Source organism: Prunus dulcis, chromosome 2 (assembly GCF_902201215.1).
Source record: "Prunus dulcis chromosome 2, ALMONDv2, whole genome shotgun sequence".
In the NCBI taxonomy this organism is placed as follows: Eukaryota; Viridiplantae; Streptophyta; class Magnoliopsida; order Rosales; family Rosaceae; genus Prunus; species Prunus dulcis.
The window spans coordinates 24,028,634-24,045,230 of NC_047651.1; the positions used below are offsets into that span (position 1 = coordinate 24,028,634).

A 16,597-nucleotide genomic window follows, 5' to 3' on the forward strand; every position below is an offset into this window, starting at 1 on the left:
TAACCCACCTTCATTCATTTCAGTCTGCCATCGGATGCAAGGGTCTGAGCGACGAGGGGCAGTGCCTGCTATTCCCGTCTTCACTTACCGAGGCAGCCCTGAATTGGTTCTACCGTCTGGAGCCGGAAACGGTAGATTCTTTTGACGAGCTGAAGCAGATTTTCCTCAACCACTTCATGATCCAAACGGATCGCCTTTACTCTGCCGATGATCTGTACACGATTCGGCAGAGAGAGGACGAGCCACTGAGAGAGTATGCGGCGCGTTTCAGTCACGAGTACTCAAGGTGTCCGGAAACAGATGATAGGGCAGCCTACGGCGCCTTCAAGAGTGGCCTTCGGTCCTCGCATTTCCGATACCTAGTACACAGCAGCAACTGGCGCACGTATGATGAGCTGATGAAGCAGGCGGCGGTGCACGCCAAGGCCGAGTACTTCAACTCAAAACCAAGCGCTTCGGCACGCCGAGAGGATGCCAAGCCAAGCGCTTACCCTGCGAAGGCGCCATCCTACGATAGGACCGACTCATATTCGGCGGGCCATAAGCGGAAAGATAACCGTGACGATCGGAGAGATCAGCCAAAGAAAGGGAAAGGTCGGTATGGTCACAACGACAACCGAGGACCCCTGCCCAACCGTGACCACGGCAACGAGGTCTTCACCCTGCTGAATACCACGTATGAAACCGTTCTGATGAACGAACAGGAGGCCATACCGAAGCCGAATGTTAGAAGACCCAATCGGCAAGACAACCGGGAGACCGGTAAATTCTGCCGATACCATCAGCACAACAGCCACAACACGGAAGATTGTATAAGTTTGAGAAAGATTGTGGAGCGGCTGATCCGAGAAGGGAAACTGGACCAGTATATCGCCCGGCCGCCAACGGCGCCGGTGCCGAACCCTCCTCGGCAGATAAACATGATCAGCACTATCAGCGGAGGACCTACCGTTGCGGGGACGAGCCACCGTTCGATGAAACAGTATGTGCGTGCCGCACAGTTCCCTCAGGTGCTCGGAATAGAGATGAATCGGTTCCAGGAAACACCAAAAGTTCGTTGGGAGCCGATCACATTTTGCCAAGAGGAAGAAGAGGGAATCCTCTATCCCCACGACGACCCAATGATCATCCGAGCTGAAATTGCCGATTACGATGTAGGGCGAGTGCTGATCGATACCGGGAGCTCCGTGAGCGTAATCTTTGCTGAAGCTTTCAGAGAGATGGGAATCAATGACAACCAAGTCGACCGGCAGTTGACACCTCTGTTAAGCTTCTCTGGAGACCTGGTCCAACCAATCGGTAGTGTCAGACTGCCAATTACATTTGGCACGGCGCCGAGAAAAACAACAACGTACGATCAGTTCCTCATCGTCGACTGCCCGACGGCATACAACGTTATCGTTGGCCGAACGGCACTGACGAGGATCAAGGCGCATCTTTCGCCCCACATGCTGTTGATGAAGTTCCCTACCCCGAACGGCACGGGGGCAATCCGGGGAAATCAATTCAGCGCGCGGACTTGCTACGCTACGGCGCTCAAGGCAACCTCGTTCATACTCCCCAACGAGACCATGACGGTGCAAGGTTTACCGAACGGTACTGGACCGGTTGACGACCCTAGAGATGAATCTCCCACCCCTCACACACAACCTGCCGAAGAATTGGAAACCATAACCTTGAGCGATGAACAGCCCGATCGACAGGTTAGAATCGGCACTAGACTCACTGCGAACCTCCGAACGCAATTCATAGACTTCTTGCGGCATCATTCGGAAGTTTTCGCATGGTCTTACGAGGACATGCCCGGCATCGCCCCGGACGTGATTAGCCATAAACTCACCATCTCCTCCGCCTATAAGCCCGTAAGGCAGAAGCGCCGATCATATGATGCCGAACGGTATGAGGCGATGCGCACGGAAGTCGAGAAACTTCAAACCATCGGTTTCATCCGGGAAGCAACGTATCCGGTATGGCTTGCCAACTCCGTCATGGTAAGAAAGTCCACGGGCGGGTGGCGGATGTGCCAAGACTATACCGACCTCAACAAGGCCTGCCCGAAGGACAGCTTTCCGTTACCACGGATAGACCAGCTCGTGGATGCCACTGCCGGCCACGAACTGCTGAGCTTTATGGATGCCTACTCCGGCTATAACCAGATATTCATGCACCCTCCCGACAGCGAACATACCGCATTCATAACGGACAAAGGGTTGTACTGTTATAATGTCATGCCGTTCGGTCTGAAGAACGCGGGGGCAACTTATCAAAGGCTCGTCAACAAAATCTTCGCCGGTTACATCGGCAACATCATGGAGGTTTATGTTGACGACATGTTGGTAAAAAGCAGAACTGCCGAAGATCACCTGCAGAACTTATCGATCATGTTCGGCATACTAAAAGACTACAGGATGAGGCTGAACCCGAAGAAATGCGCCTTCGGTGTATCTTCCGGGAAATTCCTCGGATTCATGATCAGTCAGAGGGGGATTGAGGCGAATCCCGAGAAAATAAAGGCAATCATCGATATGGAGAGGCCGAAGACGACGAAGGACATTCAGAGCCTTACCGGACGCGTGGCCGCCCTGACCCGTTTCATATCGAAGGCTACCGATAAATGTGTACCGTTCTTCAAAGCCTTGAAAGGGGGCAAACGGGATATCACATGGACTGCCGAATGCGATAACGCATTTCAAGCCCTGAAGAACTACATGAGCAAAGCCCCCCTTTTGTCAAAACCGCTGCCTGGGGAAATTCTCTACCTCTACCTTTCGGTATCCGGAACTGCCGTCAGCTCGGTACTAATTCGGAAGCCAGAGAAGGCAGAATTACCAATTTTCTACGTCAGCAAGGCACTCCAGAGCGCGGAACTTCGGTATCCCCCATTAGAGCAGCTGGCTCTAGCCCTTGTTGTCTCGGCACGAAGACTTCGGCCATACTTCCAGGCACACGGGATCAAAGTCCTGACCAACCAACCCCTCCGGCAAGTCCTCCAAAAACCAGAAATTTCGGGGCGATTGATCAAATGGGCGATCGAACTCGGGGAATTCGACATACAGTTCGTTCCAAGGCCCGCGGAGAAGGGCCAGGCTGTTGCCGATTTTATCTCCGAGCTTACCCCAGCAACAGTACAACCGACATCTGAGGCAATTACCGAGACCATCTTGCCGGATCAACCAGGCGCCGAACGCCTCGACACATCAACTCCCGTCTGGGGTTTGCACGTCGATGGCTCGGCAAACCAGCAAGGATGCGGAGCTGGCTTGGTGCTGACAACACCGGACGGACTCAAAATCGAGTACGCCCTCCGATTCGACTTCCGGACATCCAACAATGAAGCGGAATACGAAGCCCTCTTGGCCGGCCTTCGGTTAGCCAAGAGCATGAATGCAAAGCAAATCCGAATTCACAGCGACTCCCAGCTCATTGTGAACCAGGTAACGGCAGACTTCGCCGCCAAGGATGCCTCCATGTACGCCTACCTTTCAACCGCCCATCAGCTACTCCGAAGTTTCCAAGCATACGAGATCAAACAGATCCCCAGAGGCGAAAACAGCCATGCCGATGCTTTGGCAAGACTCGCTTCGGCGATAAACGACAAAGTCGGAAGAAAGGTACCAGTGGAGATCCTTGCCCAACCGAGCACGGTAACCTCCGAAGCGTGTGCCGTACGGTATGAGGATACATGGATGTCTCCCATCTACTTATACCTGACGAACGGCACCCTTCCTGAGGATAAAGCCCAGGCCCGAAAGCTGAGATACCGATCAGCAAGATACACAGTTATCAACGATGTACTCTACAAGCGCGGCTACACTACCCCGTATCTCAAATGCCTCACGGCAGAGCAAGGGGAGTACATCCTTCGGGAGATTCACAGCGGTGTGTGTGGCGACCATTCCGGGTCCCGATCTCTCGCCTACAAAGTCTTTCGGCAGGGATACTTTTGGCCAACCATGCATCAGGACGCCAATACACTGGTGAAGAGGTGTGACAAATGCCAGCGCTTCGGTAATGTCCCACATATCCCTGCCGAACCCCTCACGCCGATTGTAAGTCCTTGGCCTTTCGCACAATGGGGACTGGACCTGATTGGCCCAATGCCGCAAGGCAAGGGGCAGGTAAAATATGCAGTGGTTGCCGTTGACTACTTCACCAAATGGGTAGAAGCCGAACCTCTTGCAACCATAACGGCAGCAAAGATTGAAGATTTCGTCTGGACTCACATATGTTGCCGATTCGGTATCCCATATGCTATCATTACCGATAACGGCAGGCAATTCGATTCGGAACTCTTCAGGCAATTTTGCACCCGTTTGAAAATCAACTTGTTTTTTGCATCGCCGGCCCATCCCCAGTCGAACGGTCAGGTCGAAGCAATAAACAAAATAGTGAAGAAACTGCTGAAACGGCAGTTGGACAAGGCAAAGGGAGCCTGGCCGGAAAAGCTTCCCGAAGCACTGTGGGCCATTCGAACGTCTTACCGAACGTCCACTGGAGAAACCCCTTTTTCTATGGCCTTTGGATCGGAAGCAGTGGTACCCGTGGAAATCGGCGAACCTTCCTACCGAACGGAATCCTTCGCACCGAAGGAGAACGAGGAGGCCATGTCTCTAAGCCTTGACCTACTCGAGGAGCACCGAGCACAGGCCAACCTTCGGAATGAAGCCTACAAACAGCGTGTGTCTCGGTATTACGACTCTAGGGTCAGACCCCGCTCTTTCCGAATCGGGGACTGGGTCATGCGCAAGGTATCGCTTGCGACGAAGGATACCACGGAAGGAACCCTCGGACCTTCCTGGGAAGGACCTTATGAAGTCATCGGTATCCTTCGCTCGGGAACCTACAGATTGAGAGGCTCCAACGGCAAGGCCCTCGGCCATCCTTGGAACGTAGAACATCTCAAGTACTACTACAAGTGACCTAGCCTACGGCAGGTTGGAACTGTAATTACTCGATGTATTTATTTTATTGGAATTAATAGAAAGCCCTCGGCACTATTACTTAAGCCTTCCTTTGATTATCATTTTTGCCCACGGCAACTAAATGTTAACATCCCACGGCTTCTATACTAGCCTACGGCAACGAATGACTTCAAATCTTACCCTACAGATCCCTTCGGGACTTGTCAAAATTCAATAACGTCCTTATTAGCCTACGGCAATAAGTAACTTTCGACCCGCAGTTAGCCTACGGCAACTAGCAGTTATAACGCACTCACACTTGGGTTAAAGTCGAAGATTTGGACAATTGATGGTTGAATTAAAAAGAAGCATAAATTTGAATTAAAAGATGCCCTCGGCATCGGTGTGTTCGTAACAAACAGAAAATGAAAGCTAAGCTATTACAAAGATGCAAATAAGAACGCCTCAAGCGGCAGCTTCGCTTCCGGCAGCAGCCTCGACAGCTTCGCCTCCGGCAGCAGCCTCGGCAGACCCGGGCCCCTCAGCAGCCTCCTCCCCGTCGTAGTCCTCGATCATTTCCTCTGTTATTCCTTCGGGAAGGGGAGGGGGATCGGCAGCAAAATTGAGGTTCAGCTTCTGGCCAGGGTTGTACCGCTTGAATCGGTACAACATATCCGCCATCTCAGAGCCAACTTCCCCGTCCAGCAGGGCAGCGAACTCCTCCGACGAACGGTATCCCTGGATTGCCGTTTTAACGGCAGCCTCAACCTCCGCAGCTTTGGTCCGCTCGGATTCTTGCATGGCGTCCTGTATCGCCTCAGAAACGGCCTCGGCATCACGCGCTGCTGCCCGCGCAGCCTCCAGAGCCGCCCGCACTGCCTCCAGCTCAGCCCGCGCCTCGCCCGCCATCGCTTCCGAAGCAAGGGCACGCCTTTCGGCAGCCTCTTTCTCCTTTAGTAGCTGGGCGTGGCCTGGATAGCCTTGCCAGCTTCGGCGACCTTTGCCCTGCCGTCATCATAGGCCCTCTTCGCCTTTTCGGCAGCGGAGATGGCCCGCTTGACGCAGAGCCACATCTCCATGGACGCCTGCACACAGAGCAGATAGTTAGAAACCCCACTTGCAGTCGGAATTAAGAAATGACAACCAAGGGTGAGATCCTTACCGCCGCTTGCAGTCGGAAGGCGCGTCCAGCCTGCTCCCGCAGAAGCTTCTTCGGCAACTCGTCAACCTCGGGCAGCTCCATTTGAGATCCGAGGATCATGTGGTTGACGAATTGCACCGTCTTCGACGGACAGGCGATCGTGACGGCCTCGGTAGGCCCGTCCTCGTCCTCGGCCGCGAAGACGGCCCTTGAAGCCTCCGAAGGGCGGCTCCGTTTGGAAGCTGGCGAGGCCTCCAAGTCCACCATCACCGGCCGTTTGCCGGCGGCCTTTGAAGCGGCAGCTCTGCATCCGGCTGCCTTGGGACTTGACCCTCGGCAGTAGGCAGGGCAGCGGCTTCGGAGCTCAACTGCCGCAGACGCTCCGAGAGGACCACGTCCTCGGGATCCGTCTCTTGCCGAACGGCAGGGGCCTCGAGTTGTTTCTTCTTCTTCTTCTCGAGGCCCATCATAAGGCGCCGCCTCGAAGATTCGTTCATCTTCTTGGCCTCGGCAACCTTCCTCGAGTCCGTCACTGGTTAAATGCAACCAATCAGTCAGCGTGCATGCAAAAATTGGAAACCATAGAGGGAAAACCCAACTAGTATACTTACTCTCGGCAGGGTTGACAAGTCTGGCTCTGATGAGATTGTCGGTGAAGAGGAAACGCGGATACACTCGCTCGGCAGCAGGTACCTTCAGCCTCACCCTGTCAATCTGCCGAATCTGACCTTGCGTAGGAGTCGGCTGCTTGAGTTTGCCTGTCCGAAGAAAGAATCAGTAGCAGATATAAAAAGGAATAAAAAGTAAGACAGCCTACCGATCGGTAACTAGGAACCCTACCGGCGGTTTGGAAAGTCGTGGGCACAGGGAACTGCGGGCGTACTCCCGACGGTGATTCCCAATCCCCGGAGAGTAGAACCCGCCGATTCCTCCACGACTTCTGGGAAGTCGGCACCGAGCTGATGAAGTGCCCCCGCTCGGAAGCCTTCAGGCAGTTCGCCTGAACCCAGCCACCATGGTCGGCACTCTTTGATTTGGTGATGCTGTAGAGATGGGAGAACTGCTCGTAGGAGGGCTCCCCCTCCCCGGCAATCCCAAATGCCGTTATCACCCCCATCAGGGCCACCCAGAAGTTGGGGTTGTATTGGCCCGGGGCGTACCCGATCTGGGCTAGGATCTTCTGGACGGCAGGCTGCAACGGCAACCTGACCCCTTGCACCAGCATATCGGTGAAGAAGGCGACTTCACCGTCCCCGGGTTCGCTAAGGCATTCCGTAGGGCTCGGAATCCTCATCTTCACCGAATCTGGAATGAGGTATTCGGCCCTAATCTTTTGGAGCTCCCGTTCGGTGATCTTATTCGGCTCTAAATAGTCGACCCCGAATAGAGCTCTCTTCGGCACTCCTACCGGTATCCTAGACCGCTCCCGGTGGACGATTGTTATCCTCGGCCGAGAGGGACCAGCAATGATCTCATCACGACCAGAGGTAGAAGCCTCCGGCAGGGGATCGGGGGTACCAAATCGGGTACCGTCTTTGAAGACTGCGGCTAGCGGAAGCGGCTGCCCCGTCATCAGCCCCTTGCCGACGCCATGAGCAGGAACGGAGTTCACCTCCTCACCGATAATTCTAACATCGGTGTCCTCTTGGCCCTCGGTATCAAAGCTCACGGCCAAACTAGAAGTGTCCCAGCCCGATGATAACTCTTCATCGAATGCGTTGGGCTCACTGCCGAAGGAGGACTCGCTAGAAGACATCTACAAGAAAAAGGAAAAAGGGTGGCTAAGGTTCTGTAATGAACTACCCTACCGATGTCTAAGCCACTACCTATAGTCCGCTAGACTACCGGACGAAAGCTCCTAAGACGATCGGCCGGGCCTATACTACGAAGGCATGCACGAAATACGAGAATCAAAAGAAAATTGAGGGTACCGAACGGTATTTTACCTCGTGTAGTATGGTAGCCTTGGTTGCCGTTCAAACGCTTCGGAAATCGCCCTGATTACCGATAATTCGCGTGAAAATCGCCTCGATTGCCGGAAACTCGCGCGAAAATCGCCTTGTTTGCCGTTAACACTCTTCGGAAATCGCCTACGCAGAGCTCTCGCTTCAATTCTCAAATGCAAAGTGAGTTTTGCGCCTGGAGCAACCTCTATTTATAGGGAGATGGCTGCAACGGTACGCCTCGGGAAACCAAACGGCTCATAATTGCAGCCGTCAGACGTCACTTCGCCAGCCACGTGTCGCTCAACGGGTGGCGATGTGGGCTGCACGCCGGGTACAGAAGACGAAGCGTCTCTGCACGCCCGGTGCAGAAGACGAAGCGTCTCCACGCGCCAGGCACGGGAAACGAGGCGTCTCTGCCCTCTCTCCTCTGAGCATCGGCGACCCATCGGATCCCAGGGGAACCTTCCCCAAGCGAACTTGCCGAACGGCAGGACAGCTACGAACCTTCAGGGGAGAACCAAATTCCCTTCCGAAGAACCTTCGGAAGAGAACTTGGGGGACTACTGTTTATACCGCATATTAGCGACCAATGACCACCTGACACGTGGACGGAGTCAACATTTAACACTACAAGCCCTTCGGCAAGGACCCTACCGAATCATATGCATCCTGGTGCTTTTGCTCTTGGACACGTGTCATGCCCACAATCCACTCCTGCAGTCCCACATCGGAGATTCCAAAATAACACACCTCCCAAGGCCTATATAAGGAGACCCCTATTCCCAAAAGAAGGGGGACAGAACGATCAACGGTACGCTATCGCTTGATCTGTAGTCTAATCTTTACTAAATCCGTACTTATTTAAGCATCGGAGAGCCTTCGGCCGGTACCGCACCGGTACCCCAAGGTCTTACCGAACGTTCCCTTTTTGCAGGAACTTGATCTTCCGAAGACTAACTCCCTTCCGAAGACACAATATCACTAAGTTGGGCGAACCACGTGTCAAACCACTTTTTCGCATCAACAAGCAGGTCAAGTAGAATTTCCAAACTTGAAAATTCTTCCTGGGTTCTCTGTCAGTCTATTGGCTGTTCCAGCGGCAATTTCAAGAGCTTCACATGAGTTAATTATAATGACAATTATGCAGCAGCAGCAGCAGCCTCACAGGCTGGTAGTGCATCAATTGTGCACAGCTAGCTTATAGCTATATGCAGAGAGTGCAGCTATTGTTATTATTATTATTATTATTATTAAATATTAATCCAGTATGATCAATCATAATAACTTTACATAAAACGAAATTCTGGTATTTTCTTTCTTTGCGTGAGGGCTATGCATGTAGCCTATATCTACTACATATGCAATCCCTCTCATCAATGGTTCCACTTTTAACCAGGCATTTGTTGCATTTCCACAAAAGCCCAAGCAGCAAAGGAATAACAAATTGTGTGCATGCCCTCTACAACTTACAAGCAATTTTTCTGGTATTTGCAAAAAAGAAGGAAAAAGATTCCTCCTCTTTCTTTACTATACCTATGTCCTCCTTGCATTTATTAGAAACTGAAAATCACTTTTAACAAATGCTTCTCACTCTATTATGACAATATAATTACATCCAACTGAAAATATACATAATCTATGATTTCATTTGCTTAAAGTCAAAAAATTAGTGTTTCTCCACCTTAATATTTAATTTGTCGCATAATGAAATGCTTGTTGTCATATACAAATATTCGTAGGAATAATTAGAAGAAAAAGGAAAATAATACCAAAGAAGAAAAGGGTAGGCATTGAAATACAAGGATATGGTGGCTGAGGGGAGTGATCAGTGAGTGTGTTTGTTACAGCTCTGCGCTGGCCGTTCTGCTGTATCAATACTATTTGTAACTTGCCAATGCCAGGCCTCCTTTTTCTGTATCTCCTTGGCAGTTGGCTTGGCATTTTAAGGTAGAAAGAGACACATGGGTTCTTTATTTTAATAAAGGCAGATCTACACAGAAATTAAACCACAGCTTCACCATCATAATTGAACATCTACCGTGCACTCGTACAGTGGCTCTACTCTATATATGGTACTTACTTGACTTGCTTGCTTGTTTATATGAAAATCATAACATGTTAGACTTGTATATCTGCTTAACCAAAGGGGTTTAATTTGGGCCTGTAAACAACAAAAACAAAGTTGGGGCCTAGGCTTTGAGGAATAAGGTTCAACCAATATAAGATCACAATTTTCATCTAATATGTATATACAAAGTTAAGTGTTTCATATAATCGTAATTAGGTAGTGCATACGCTCGCTAGGTATATATGTGTTTTCATTTGTCGCCTGTATAGTTCGAATTAAACATGGCCCAAATTATATATTTTTCTTGACATTCTGTAATGTATTGATGAAACGATTATAATTTACACAAACGCACAAGGAAAGCATGATGATTTTTTTTGGGATGAATTAGTTAACCCCTCCCTAAAAATGTACGTCTCTAATAATGACAATCAATTTACGTTGCCTGAAATAGAGCTAAATTTCTTCACAATTTCGCATATGCACATTGGATTGGAAACTAGTGGTTGATTGCTAGATAGATCATAGATCCATGGTGGTGGTCCTGTCAGAATATGTGATATCCATCGAAGGCGTAATCTGAGCACACTCGACATTTGAAATGGCATAAAGAAGTTTGTGCTCCAGCCTCGGACGCACTTGCTCTGCATGACCCAAGAATACGTATTAACCAATAATTATTAATTGCAATCAAGCACGCCAGAAGCACTTTCTTTTTGAATAATTCATACGTACACAAGAAGTGTAATTTGAATTAAAGGCAAATATTGGCTCCAATCTTCATCAAAGTGGTCATGAGACTCGTGACTTTCATAGATAGAGAGTGCTTAGGATTAGGAGCAGCAGGCTTTTATCAACAAATAAAAGGCGCACACACACACAATTACCACTGCATGCATACTGATATTGAAAGAGGCTCAAAAAACGTGGTACCAATTAAAAGCTTTATGCAGTAAAAACCAATTCAGTTGAACCCAAAAGAATGAAAAGCTTTTTATGATAAGAAAAAGTTGCATGTATTGTATGATATGCTTTGAATTTATTTTGAGCTCCCTCCATTAACCAGTGTGTATCAAATTAAAAGGGAGCAAATGATTAAAAGAAGCAGAGAATCTGTACTAATAAGCTTGCTCAACGAGGGTAGATCTACATAAATATGATGAGTGAGAGGGAGAGAGAGAGGGAGAGAGAGAGTGGGACAGAAACAAAAATAAGACAGTGTGAAAGAAAGAGTCATACGAGTCACTCACTGGAGCAGAGCCATCGATTCGTTCGGTCCCCATCGCTCTGCCGTACCTCTCCCACTCACTTTCTCCCTCACTCTGCGCGGGAACTCACTCTCTCTCTCTCTTAGACAATACAACAAACACATTAAAAGCGCTTTGCACAAAAGCAAAGTTAGAGCCGCGTTTTTCAGTCCCAGTACAATGATGACCCCTTCCCTAATCATGCACGTATAGTTGTGAAATGTGACAAATCAAGAATTATCATTTTGTGGTTGTCTTAATTAAGTGATTAATGGACTGAAGGGTCATATTCAATGGCAGTTCCACAACCACGACTTTTTTGTTCTGCTTTTTCTCTGTTTTTTCTGCTTTTAACTGGGGCTATGATCCCTATACTTTCTTTTGTGACTTTCTTTCTTTCCCTGTTGGAGAGATATGGCTGCAACGTTACACAAGTCCAAAAACGCCCCCTCCCCTTTCCTTGCGATCACGTTTCAACTTTTTTTAAAAAAATAATATTTTTTTTATATTTTTATAAGTTCAAAGCTGGAACAATAAAACCAAACTAGTTCTACTTCTACAGCCCTACACTAATGGTAGAGCTTTCTTCTTTCTTGTTCTAGTTCTTCTCTAAGTCTAAGGTTTCTCTTTACCCAAACTCATTTAAGTATTTTATAAATAAAAAAATACTTTGGGCCCATTTGAGATGGGTGACAACAAAGGGGATACAAGCAAGAAGCAGCCGCAACAACAACAAACACAGCAACAGCAACAAATTTCACCTTCTCCAAACGACCCCCTTGAAGATCAGTTACTACCAACAGAAATTACAAGACCACGCCACCATCAACAGCAGCCTCCACCGGCTGCTGCCCCATTCAATATTCCTGCCCCTTTGTTTGTTCCAAGTGGTGCTGCAACTTCATCTTCGTCACCCTTTGATCAGCAACACTTTGAGGCAGCTGTGAACCCCAAGAGACCTAGATATACAACAGGGCAATGGAAGCTCCTACCTTCTCCTTCTTCCCAAACAAAACAAACCCAAATACCAATTCTCGCCAAAGAATCAACCCCATCCCCAAACCCAAAGAGTACCCAATTACCCCAACCTCATGTTACACCTACCAGAGCAGCTTCCTCCTCAGACACAGCTTCATCACCACCGGCACACTCTCCTCTGCCTTCATTATCAGCAACCTCAGGGCAGGACACAAACAAGACCGAGGGAGATCTTCAAAACCCAGTGCACAACCATCAATTCAGAAAGGGAAAGTATGTGAGCCCAGTTTGGAAACCAAATGAGATGTTGTGGTTGGCCAGGGGATGGAGGATTCAATATCAAGGTGGGCCAGCTGGTGGGTCTTCAGATCATGGGTCCGGCTCATCTTCGAGAACAGAGCAAATACCAACAGAGACAGGTACCCCTCACACCAGAAGCAAAACAAGAGCTGACAAGGATAGGGAAGTAGCTGAGTTTCTTCAAAAGCATGGAGTCAACAGAGACGCAAAAACAGCAGGTACCAAGTGGGATAATATGCTGGGAGAGTTTAGAAAAGTCTACGAGTGGGAGAGAGGGGCTGAGAGAGAACAAGTTGGGAAGAGTTATTTTAGACTTTCGCCCTACGAGAGAAAGCTGCATAGGTTGCCTGCCTCTTTTGATGAAGAGGTTTTTGAGGAACTTTCACAGTTCATGGGGTCTAGAATGAGAACACCTCAGAGCAGATTAGGCTCAGTTGGGGACGATAGTCGATCGGCTTTTGTTGTGACAAGAAGTCTAACCCAGCCGCCTTCTTTCAAAGAAGACGAGTTCCCTCCCTCAGGTATATATCATCCTATAGTATATTATGTACATTGTCCACAAACATATATATTTTTAATAGTTCCATCATCCTTAAACAATTGAGTATATAATAGTTCTCTTATCATTTTTATTTTTACTTTTGGTTTTGTTTTTGTTTTTTTCTTTTCTTATTTTTAAAAAATGGGTTGATATAATAGTTCTCTTATCATATATGCAGGTAGCAAGAAGCAGCTAATGATCATGAGCGGTGGAGGGGAACCGTTTTACCATGGAGGAAGAGGGACCTTGCTAGGGTTTCATCATCATGATCAGTCTTCCCTAGACTTCACTGCAGGCCTCTCTTCGTCTTCTGCTTCCAAAGAGCTTCGTCGAATTGGAAAGATTCGAATGACATGGGAAGAATTAGTGAGTTTGTGGGCTGAAGAAGGTGAGCACCACCGCGGGAGAGTGAGGCTCCAAGGCTCGAGCTTCTTGAATGCCGACGAGCTCACTTTCTTTGATGATTCCATGGTTGCTTCCACCATGGAAGCCTTTGAAGATGGACCTCTTAGAGGCTTTTCCGTTGATCGGTTTGTGTCTGGACAAGTAGTCAAAGTCTTTGGCAGAAGAAAGCCTTCATCATCTACTTCTGGTAAAATTGATATATAGCATCTCTTAATTTGATATTCCCATGTCAAAAAAAATCTTTGCTTAATTCCACATATAACACTTCATTTTTATTTAATGCCAATTAGGCTTCAATGAAAAAGTCCAGCTTTCCTTACCAGAATCTGCTTCAAGATGTAAGTCCTAAAACCAAATTGAATTAGTTTGATCATTTTATTTGATGTTCAACTTTTATATTGCACATTGGTTTGGTTAATGTTACTATTATTATCACCATGCCATATATGCATGTGCTTTGTTGCAGCTATTCCTTCAACCGAATTTCAAGACCCAACTGAGTACTACGTGGGATGTCTTGGAGCCCCGCCGCCATCGCTTCCGAGCTTACCCGAGCTCCAATGGTACTTACAAGAGCCGCCGCCGGAGGAACTCCGCTTCCCACTCCGAAAAGACGTCTACCGCGACTTACCACAAGGAAAAGAAATCTTCTTCACCACCTCAACCGAATTGCTAGACTGTAGAGCCATCACATACGACATCCTTAGCCCCATCATCCGAACAAACCCCAGTCTCAGTGCATCCACTGCCACAAGTAGAGACTCTTTCATTCCCATTTGGGACGACTGCATCAATAGGCTCGTCTCCAAATTTTGTTCACTCGAAATGGTCTTCATCCGCAGGCCCAACGCTTCATCACCAACCGAACCCTTACAAGATCAATGGCCGAACGTGACGGGGTTTGTTCGAAGTTTTTGTTTATGGAGAGGAGAAGAAACCGATCAACTAAGAGACAGCCATGACATGAACCCATCTAGCTCAATCGTTGAGAAAATCTTATGGACCTACATGGACCTTCCTTACATATTCGGCTATTATGCAATTGGTTATGTGGTGACATTTTGTGCATTAAGCCGATCTCAAGATCGAATAAATCGTACTGATTTAGCCACCATTGATCTGTCCTCACCCTCAGAGAGACTCAAAGCCCTAGTCCCATGTTATCGAATTGCCGGGTTATTGCCATTGCTAGCCGATCGGTGCTTCAACAACACCAATTGCAACAAATTGCTTCCCCATAGTGATTTCGAGAGACGAGACTTGGGCAATGGAAGAAACATAGTCGAAATGACACCAACTACGGTGACTCGATTTTTCTCCAACGTTCGAAAATGGACCGCGGTCAAAGAAATCTACGATTTTCTCGACCACAGAATACCCCATGCAGAATTTATCCACAGGTCGTTGGAAAAAGATTTGGGTTTGGTGTTCAAGCCAAGAGGGTGCAAGTGCAAGCCTACAAACTGTGAGCAGCTTGTGGAGGCGCTCAAGTACGTGACCAAAGCTTTAGTGGCACTGCACGACTTGTCGTTCATGCACAGGGACATAAGCTGGGAGAAAGTGATGAGGAGAACGGAAAGAGAGAACGAGTGGTTTGTTTGCGGGTTTGAGGAGGCGGTGGGGGCTCCACAGATATACCCGCGACGAGCTGTGGCGGCGGGGGAGTCGGCGGCGCGTGTGAGGCACGCACCGGAGATGGAGAGAGGGTTGCATGGGGTGAAAGTGGACGTGTGGGGAGTGGGGTATTTGGTGAGGAACTGTGGGTTGACAGGCGTGCCGAAGATGCTGAGGGAGCTTCAAAATCGGTGTTTGGATCAAAACCCCGAGCAGAGGCCGACCGCAGCCGATTGTTACCACCACCTGCTGCAGCTGCAGTCCTCTCTGCAGTCAGCCACAGCTGGTGGGGCTCTGATGTGACCCTCTCTCTCTCTAACACATCATTGTTATTATGTATTTATTATTATGATTAATGAATTGGCGTTTGTTAAAGTTATTTTACTTTTGTATGTGGTTGGTTTTTAAATTTGATACCTTAAAATGAAGAAAATGGTTGGGATTTTCAGGGTGTGTGTTGGGGAGGTGAAATGGCGGCTGTTGCAGCTGCCGCTGCTGGGTGCAGAGGCAGCTCCTAGGGTTAGTTCCATCAAATCAAAGGTGAGGAAATGAAGTTGGGAAGACTGAAAACTGATGGGTATCATTGCAGAGGTAGCAGTGGATTTATTTACAGTTTTGATTGGTACGTAGGTCTGGGAAGCGGGCTTGGTATTGGTATAGGATTTTATTTAGGATAAGGCATTGTTTTGTTTGGACATGGCATGCACAATATATATCCTCTTCTCTTAAAATCTTTAACCTAGAACATTGCAGAATCTTTAATTTCTATTTAATTTCGCAGAAACACATCAATAATTCTCGAAAAGTCTCCCACCAAGATTTCCAAGGTTGATAAGTAATGGAACGCATGAAAGTTAGCGTTGTTGTTGTGTATCATTTCTAAGCTAAATTTCTTGTGACATGAAAGGAAAACCTCCATTAGGATTGTCCTCGATCCAAATGATCCAAACCCTAGCTATCATCCAAACACAACAACAGTATAAATATCTGGCTACAGAATGATGCAAATGTTTCGCTAGTGGGAGAACCATGGGTACATTTCCTCAAATGCAAAACCTAGTTGCTCTGCCCTGTGGGGCCAATGTGTCTCCATTTTAGCTTCATTGCCCCAATATAAACCCAACTATTCCAAACTTTCCAATCAACATTTCACGTTCGGGGTTTTTACCATATAGTTCCTGTGGTTTCTGACCTTTTTTCAACTTAATTTTATCAGCCAATTACGCCCTTTTTGAGTCGCATAAACCGTACACAGCTCCAAGATTGTGTCTGACAGACACACAGCTTTAAATAATACTGATTTAAACAGAAGCGCTTGTTCAAAATGTAACAAGCCACCTCGGTCCATCTGTAAGCCCAGACCCAACAACCAGGCCCACATAAGCACTTTCGCCCCCGGATTGTACGAAGCACTTCTAAAAGGTCAAGGTAGATTGAGGACTTTTCACTTGAGTTC

The 16,597-nt window shown here is 48.2% G+C and overlaps 1 protein-coding gene across 2 annotated transcripts; it reads left to right on the plus strand.

The window, feature by feature from the left end:
* Positions 1-11,889: 11,889 nt before the first annotated feature.
* On the plus strand, positions 11,890-15,687 carry LOC117619129. Of its 2 annotated transcripts, XM_034348991.1 has the most exons (5): positions 11,890-13,102; positions 13,301-13,714; positions 13,818-13,865; positions 13,994-15,427; positions 15,591-15,687. In XM_034348991.1, the coding sequence occupies exons 1-5, from the start codon at positions 11,989-11,991 to the stop codon at positions 15,608-15,610; spliced, it is 3,030 nt and encodes a 1,009-aa protein (XP_034204882.1). In that variant the 5' UTR covers positions 11,890-11,988; the 3' UTR covers positions 15,611-15,687. The 2 variants fall into 2 exon arrangements, with proteins under 2 accessions (XP_034204882.1, XP_034204883.1); XM_034348992.1 differs by lacking the exon at positions 15,591-15,687 and having other exon boundaries at positions 13,994-15,589.
* The last annotated feature ends 910 nt before the right edge of the window (positions 15,688-16,597 follow it).

Coding starts and splice junctions, on each gene's coding strand:
- LOC117619129 (XM_034348991.1), top strand. CDS start 11,989: ATGGGTGACAACAAAGGGGATACAAGCAAGAAGCAGCCGCAACAACAA. Junction 13,715..13,817: donor GCCTTCATCATCTACTTCTG/GTAAAATTGATA, acceptor AATGCCAATTAG/GCTTCAATGAAAAAGTCCAG. Junction 13,866..13,993: donor ACCAGAATCTGCTTCAAGAT/GTAAGTCCTAAA, acceptor GCTTTGTTGCAG/CTATTCCTTCAACCGAATTT.